The sequence below is a fragment of the Eucalyptus grandis genome, chromosome 5, assembly GCF_016545825.1.
Source record: "Eucalyptus grandis isolate ANBG69807.140 chromosome 5, ASM1654582v1, whole genome shotgun sequence".
NCBI classification, from domain to species: domain Eukaryota; kingdom Viridiplantae; phylum Streptophyta; class Magnoliopsida; order Myrtales; family Myrtaceae; genus Eucalyptus; species Eucalyptus grandis.
The window spans coordinates 38,904,348-38,912,872 of NC_052616.1; the positions used below are offsets into that span (position 1 = coordinate 38,904,348).

An 8,525-nucleotide genomic window follows, 5' to 3' on the forward strand; every position below is an offset into this window, starting at 1 on the left:
ATGAAACTATATTTCCTTATCTTGTGCCCAGCTCATTATTTCAAGATCAAAGTGACAAAGTGAGGACCTCTAAATTTATAGGCTGGCCAAATCAAGAAATGATAGTGTCGGACTTGGAATTTTCACCTTTGTATTCGGAACAAGGTGCGTTCTCTGATCAACCACAAGATGACTTATTAAATTCCGCTACCCATGATACTTTTCACGAAAATAATGTTGATGGAGGTGAATCACATCTTCATGAAAATCATGTTGAAATTGGTGACTCATCAAGTGCTTCGATTATTAATCCATGCAATTTGGCAAATGAAGATTACTCCATGGATGCCCTTATGCTATTCTTCAATAGCATGTTCACCCACTCCAAAACATTCAATGATTACTCAAGCACGTGTTGTTATTGTGAAGCTAATCCAAAATGTGCCAATTTACATATGACGGATTCTATACTGAAGGAGCCAAACAATGTATGTTCTACTTTGAAACATCTAGGTTGGTTGATGGCAATGAAAGAGGAACTCGAGGTGCCTCATTGGAATGAAACTTGATCGCCAAGGGATATACTCAAGTAGCCGGAGTAGATTTCCTCAAGACTTTCTCGCCAGTTATTCGACCAGGAAGTGTAAGAACAGTCCTCACCATTGCTATTGTTAAAGGTTGGACTATCAAATAATTAGATGTTAAAAATGCCTTCTTACATGGTTTTCTATTGCATCATGTTTATTGGAGCAACTACTAGGTTTTGAGGACAAAAAGCATTCGTCTTATGTTTGCAAACTGGAGAGAGCTTTGTATGGCCTTAAACAAGCACCAATAGCATGGTTTGATCGCTTTAGCTTGTTTCTATTGGCATCCGGTTTCTTTTGCCGCATTGTGGACCCTTTACTGTTTATTAGAAAATCAAATCGTGGCATTCTAGCACTACTTTTATATGTGGATGATATGGTTGTCACAGGTGATAATATGAGATTGCTTGATGGGCCCATCTCCACTTTGAGTAGTGAATTCGCAATGAAGGATATGGGGCTATTACGCTATTTTCTAGAAGTGGAGATTAGGATATTCTATGGTGGTCTTTATTTATGCCAACAACAATATGCTTTGTCAATTCCTAAACATGCACAAATGGAGGGTTGCAAGCCAGTTTCCACATCTATGGCTATTAGTTCTCATTATAATATGGATCCAAAACTATTTTCGGATCCTACACTACATCAAAGTATCGTAAGAGCTCTTTAATATCTCATGACCGCACGGTTAGATATTTCATATGCAATCAATTTTCTTTGTCAATTCATGCATCAACCTATTGTGAGTCATTTTCAAATTGTGAAGCACATTTTACATTATGTCAAAGGTACAACAGATTGAAGCAAGCAAATCTTAAGTCAACTTTGGACTTGTATGTCTATTGTGATGCAGATTGGGCAAGTTGTCACTTGACTCGACGATCAACTACTGGATTTTGTACTTTCCTAGGTAGCAATGGTCTATCATGGAGTTCTAAGAAAAAACAAATATTTGCTCGATCTAGTGCCCAGGCAGAGTATCATGCAATGGCATTGACACTTGTAGAGATTACATGGATATCATTCATCTTGAGAGATTCGAGGTATTCATCTCTCCAGTCTAACAATATTATTTTGTGATATTATTAATGCACTTTATATGTTGATTAATCTAGTGTTCCATGCAAAAACTAAACATATCGAATCAAATTATAATTACGTGCGAGAAAAAGTGGCTCTTGGAACACTTGTCAGTAAGTATGTTCTGTTTGTGCATCAAATAGTTGACCTCTTCACTTAACTGTTGTCTAGAATTACTTTTGGATACTTATGTCGCAAATTGGAAATTGGGACTCTCCTATTCCCAATTTAAGGAGGAGTAAAGGTATTGATTTATTAATCAAGGAAGAAGAATCTAGAGATATCAACTAAAATCCAATCAAAGTCACAAGCTAATTCTTGGAGATTTTAGAGTTAAGGGATTGACAACTCTTGTAATATAAGAATCTCTTCTTTTATTATTTTTCATTGTTCTATTATTTCCTTATGAAGTGTAACATTTCTAATATCCATATACAATGGAAATCGTCTTAACAATTGTACGTTGAGATAAAGAATCAAACACTTTTGTTCTTTCAAGATAACCCAATTTGCTTGCATCATCCCCATATTTCAATTTCGCAAGATGTCAAATGGCAAATCCGATCATAAATGGAATCTTTTACAAAATACAAATTTATAGCTCACACTGTTGTTTTATACTTTGAAATTGATTTGACAATATAAATATATCTATTACTACATAAATAGACCATTCTCAACCCTGGCGTTCCTATCAAAACAAAATATTTCCTAAAAAAAATCATATCGTTCCAACAAGTTCTTCAATGTTGTTGACACCTAAAATTTTGATTAGGTTATTAATTAGGCCTTATTTCTTTTATCCTTTTTAGATAATAAATAATAAATAACAAAAACAACAACAAAAAAATCAATAAAAACAAAAGAAAACAAAAAAATTGGCAACCAAGCCCAGCCCCCTCCTTTTTCTCTCCCTTTCGCAGGCCCAGGGCCTAGCCTTTTCCCCCAAAGCCCGGCCCCCTTCTCCTCTTCTTCTTCCTTCTTCTCCCTTCTTCCCCCTATGCCTCTACAACTCACGCGCTCGAAGACAACCTATGGCCGAGGAGGGTAGGCCGACGTCGGCCGGAGATGACAGATCTCAGGCGCCATTAATGGCCGCCTTCAATGCCGAGCACGCTTTGTTGGAGGCGCGAGGATGGGACGCCGGTTCGGCTGCGGGCGTCCGTTCGGCGTGCGAAGACCGGCGGTCGAATCCCCGTCGACCGGCCGCCCCCTCGCCTATAAATAGCGAGGCACCACCTCCGTCGAAGAGGACGGCGAACTCGGAAATCTTCCCTTGAGAGACTTTAGGGGAGAATAAAAGAGCGAGCACGCGAGAGATCGGGTCGCGAAGCTCGAACGACCTCCCTTCGAGAGACTTCGGGGGAGGCCGGCAGCAAGCGAGCCCGAGGGGGGGAGAGATCTGAGGTAGGGGTCGAGCGAGAGAGAAAGCAAAGAAGGAGATCAGATCTGGGACTCCAAGAGGAGGAGAGGCCGTCTGCACGTCAGATCTGGAAGGAAGACTTGCGGTAGCCGTGCCGGACTCCCGCTGCGTCGCCACAGCCCAGCGAGAGAATCCCTGCAGCCGGGCCAAACCGTGCCCCGACGCCGCTGCTGCCCCAGATCCCGCCATGCTGCCGCCGTGAAGCCTCTGGTTCGACACCTCGCCAACCAGCAGCACCGCAGCGCCATACCCTCTCCACAAACAGGTATCAACCCCGTTTGGCCGTCGTCGTTTCCGCTCGCCGTCCGTCCTCGCTACCTCGAGCTACCACAAGATCCATTCCTCGGTCGCACTTTGTCTGTCGTTCCCCTCTGCATCTCCGCCCGTCACCGCCGCCGTGCCGCCACGCCGCATCCTCCGACGCCGCTGCTGTCCCCTGCATCACCTCCGTCATCAACGCCGATCCGCCGTCCCAGCCCCTCCGTCAGCGCCGCGTCCAAGCGAAAAAAGGAAGCGGCGTCGGGTTGGGTCAGGCTCGGGTCATAAGCGGGTCGCGATCGGGTAGGGTTCCGCAAATCGGGTTGTGGCTGCGAACCAAGTCAGGTGTGGGTCGGGGATTGGTTAGGTTTTTTAAACGAATCGGGCCGGGTCGTCGGGTTGCTAGGCTTTTAGAATTATAAAAGGAAGAAGAAGAAACCGGACTGGGCTGCGCATCAGGCCCAGCCCGGCTGGAGTTCACCGGACCGAGTCGGACCCAATCTACGGATCCGACCCGGTTCGGTTTTATAATATATAATGATATAAAATGATATTCTAATAAAAAATAAAAAAATAATAAAAAAATATTTATTTTCCAAAAAAAAAATCAAAAATCAAAAAATCCGAGCCGGGCCCGCGTTGTGGGCCCAAATGGATGACCCGAGTCGGACCCAACCCAGAATCCGACCCGGTTCGTTTTTTTTTTACATTATAATATAATATAATATTTTGAAAACAAAAAAAAATTATTTTTCCCAAAAAAATCTAAAAAGTAAAAAATCTTTATTTTCTCAAAAAAAAAGCCAAAAAATCAGAAAAATTCAGAAAATGATTTTATTTTCCGAAAAAAGATAAAAAAAAATTCTTTTGTGTCCAAAAATGAGAAAAAGACCCAAAAATGTTTTTTCCACGAATGAATGGAAAATCTCTCAAAAATCCAAAAAGCCTTAGGGTTTAAACAAGATTAGGTACCGAAAGGGCATTAATGATTAACTAGTGTAATCAAGTCCCCGATCCTAATTTCTCTGGTTGCGCAGGAGCGAGTATTGCTCCCGATACTTCGCTTGGGTTTCTAATCAACCCACCCCAAATCGATTAGTGGTGACTCCATTTTAAAAATTGATTTACAGGTTAAAAACTTGGACCATTAAGTCATGAATTGGTGGACTTGGGAGAGTCCAGGCTTAATAAATTTCAGCCGAGCCATTAGCCTCCTTAGGCGCTCGTACTTGAATGTGGGGGCCGAAAGAAAAAAAGAGGTCGCGACAAATGTATCGGCAAATATTTCTCCATTACCTCTTCAGGAAGTCAGTCACCTCTACCTAGAAGAAAAATGGGAATACTGGTAAAATTGGTAAACCTTCTTCAAATTATCATTGAAGAAGTCCCATTAAACGACATTATAATGCTTTATGTTAGAATATGACTTATTCTCTGATGAAAATAAATTTATTCGGTAACAGGTTTACTTTATTGAAACATCTCCAAGGGATTTTATGAAGTCACAAATATACATTTCCGTAAGCTGGTGAGTAAGTTATATTATTCTTATGATTTATTGCTAAGTAAGAATTCTATTGTAGATTGAACTTATACTTTCGCAAGGGATTTTATTTTTCAAAAGTTGCCAAAATCAATTGCATAATTCCCTTGGTTTTAAATTTTCTGAATATTAATGGATGAAATATTCAACGACATTGAATGCACAAGAAAATTGTACCGAAAGCATGCCGAAATAGAAAAAAAAAAATTACTTTCGTGTTTTCCACTACAGATCTTAGTATGTACACGATAGAGTCATCTTGATCTTCATGCACATTATAATATTCAGTAGTATCCAACTCTTCATGCACATTATAATATTCATTAGTATCCAAATTATGATTAAGATATTCATATCCATAACAATAAATAACCTTACAATTATTGCATCCATTTTTTCGGAAGTTGACAACCGAAAGAGACTATCCTACAATGGCTCAAACTAGATACTTGTATTTTCTCTGTAATATCTCTGCATTAGCTAATACTAGATCTGTACTTGTTTATTGCAGCCTTATATTACTTTCTTTGATTGTGGCAAGAAGACAGACAAGAGGGTGTCAAAGAACTGAGATGAAACGAATCGAAAATGAGGGTAGTAGGCCTGTTACATTCTCAAAGCATAAATCTAGTATATACAAAATTGCAAGTGAACTTGTGACTCTCTGTGGGGGCGAAAGAGGGAGTAGCAGTGCTCTTTTCTGCTGGAAATCCCTTTTGTTTTGCTCATCCATCCATTGATACAGTTGCTAATCAGTTCCTCAACCAAAATCCTTTGAGCCATGATAGGTCTCATGCCTTCATTGAGTCCTATAATCAAGTTCAGATTGATGAGCACAACCAACAGTACGATGAGCTTGTTAATCAAATCAAATCTGAGAAGACACAAGGCAAAGTGTTGAAGAGACTCACCGAAGGGAAAAGCCATGGGGCATGGTGGGAAGCTCCCATTGAAGAGCTAAACCTGAAAGAGCTCAACCAAAGGAAGGCACAAATGGAAGACCTTCGGCAGAGCATGCGGAGGTCAACCAATCAACGGACTCGAGGAGAGGCATCCACGTCCTTTCAAGGATGGAGTTCTAGTTAGAGAAATAATCCCTTCACAATAAATGTGCACGAAAGTACTGCTCCACGTACTCCTGAATATAATAATAAGGACGTACAAGTTTCATCGATAGTGTTAATTTATTTTCATATGTGCCTTTTTATGATTTTAATTGGTATCTTTTGTAGACAAGAGATTATGGATGGTGTTTCATGTCTTGACACCTTTTCTTATGCTAGTGCTTAACTTGTAATTAGACTAACAAGTATGTGGCAAATTTAACGGAGGAGGGAGTGCAGTTCGGAAAATTTGTCTTAAACCGCTTTGGAACAGTTGTGTCTTGGAATGCTTTAGTACACTAATTTGTATTATGTTAATTAAAAAGGTTCTCATCCCCCTTGGATTATTTGTGCTTACTTTTGGTACATCACCGCATTCCTTATGTAAGTTTCTTTTTGAAATGACTGAAAAGGAAGTGCCATTCTTGTTTGGTTTTATTACTAATGTCCCTATTGTTGACACATAAATTTTTGTCAAAAAAAAAAAAAAAGCACACATTTTTTTTCTAAATAAATTAAAAATAACTAATAGTAAAAGAAACAAAAAAATAAAATGAAAAAACAAATAATTAAAAGAAAAGGAGAAGAGAAAAGAGAAGGGGAGAGAGTCCATAAAGGAAGCCCTCGGCGGCCCAATTGAGTTCGCGGGCCCAATTGAGTTCAACCCGTCAACGCATGTCATGTTGGCGTACTTATCAATCGAACAGCCTCGACCAAAAAAAAAAAAAAAAATAGAACAGCCCAAAGGAAGCCCATTGCTGCTAAAAAAAAGGAAGCCCATCGACTGAGCCCACTACTCCAATTTAACTAAATTCGTTTTGCGTAGGCCCGAGCCCATAAAAGAGTGGAGGCCCATGGGAAATCAAGCTTTATTTTTATTCTAAATTATGGTTTTCTATGGATAGGATAATGTACGCTTGTCATCAGGAAAATATAAAAACATTCTCCCAAAAATTATAACTTATATTTCTTATAAAAATGAATAAACGAAATATTATCATTTATAAATCTGTTTAGGCATAAATTGTTGTGAATGGTGAAAACATTTTTCGTTGACTACTTTTTAAGGGATATAACCAATCTATTTTGGGAAAAAAAATTCATATTATTCTATTTCTTCAAAACAAATGGACCCTAAATAAGCGTTGTAGGCCACTTGTCATTGAGAAAAGAAAAATTTTGTGTTAAGATTTTCCAAGAAAATTTATATCCAAACCCTACTTGAAAAACTTGAAACTATTGGCGAAAGAAAATATCTTAAAGGTACATGATATGTAGTAATATTATCCATAATAACTATCATATATAGAATATAAATAAAAAGACTAAGCAAACAAATAAACAAATCGCCATTTTCCCCAAAACTTGTCCACTCTTATTGTCATATCTGGGCCGAAAATTTGCAGTAATATGGAACATGTAGTAAAATCATCCATAACCTCTTATCAAGGTAAGATACAGCTTAAAAGTCCATATAAGTACACATGAAAATGAATTGCAATGGTCAGTCATATTTGTCTATCTTTATTGCCACAGCTGTGAGTTGTATCCTCATGCGATGGTTGCTGATGGATTGTTTCTCTGATTTGAAGTCTCTCCTTCGCTTGATGGAGCTCCTTGATTCCTTACAGTGATTGAACCCTGCAAATTCCGCCGAAGCTCCACCATTCGTGCCTTCATTTGCTTGAGCTCTTCCAAGCTGAGCTCTTCGATGGGAGCTTCCCACCATCCCTCCCCGTCCCGTTCTTCAGTCATTTGCTTTAGCGTTTTGCCCCGTGCCTTGTCATCATTGATTTGATCAACGAGCTCATCGTGTTGTTGATTGAGCTCATCAATACGGAGTCTACGATAGGACTCCACCAAGTTGTTGGCACCGACATTTTGCGGATGATTTCGGTTGCGGAATCGGTTTGCAATTGAGTCGATGGATGGATGAGCAAAAGAATAGGGTTTTCCGCTAGGAGAGAATATTGCTACTCCCACCTCCGAACCACAAAGGGTCACAAGTTCGCTTGCTTTTTTGTAGATACCAGATCTACGTTTGGAAAATGTGATGAGCTTATCTTCCTCATTTTCAACCTGCTTCATCTCAACTCTTCGACGTCTTGGTGTCCTTCTTCCTGCCATGACTAAAGACAATATTCTAAGATAATTACAAGATAGACTAGTTATGATAGTAATGTCAGATTCAGAATGAGTTTAATGAAAAGGAAGCACCTATTTATAAGGGGATAATGACGTCAAATCTAGCATGAGATGTTTTGGGATAATATTTTCGAGCTGTCACCTTCCACAAAATATGTTTTTTTCAAGAAAAGTAAGAATTGTTTAATGGAAAGGTTGATTTCCCAATGCGTAGAAGCAAATAAATGTTTTCTTACTATTAAGGCTCAACTCTATATTTCTCACCATATTTGCTTTTGAAAAAAAGGTATTTGTATTTTGAGCAAGAAATCCAAACATAAGCTCCATTGGAAACACAATTTGGGAAAAATCTTAAGTTGGAAAATCAGGAATTCAAGATGATAGCAAATTGTAATGACTATTTG

General features: G+C 39.2%; 1 protein-coding gene across 1 annotated transcript; it reads right to left on the minus strand.

The window, feature by feature from the left end:
• Positions 1 to 7,527: 7,527 nt before the first annotated feature.
• Positions 7,528 to 8,103, minus strand: LOC104446983 (agamous-like MADS-box protein AGL61). The gene has a single exon (XM_010060773.2). The coding sequence runs from the start codon at positions 8,101 to 8,103 to the stop codon at positions 7,528 to 7,530; it is 576 nt and encodes a 191-aa protein (XP_010059075.2).
• Between the last annotated feature and the right edge of the window lie 422 nt (positions 8,104 to 8,525).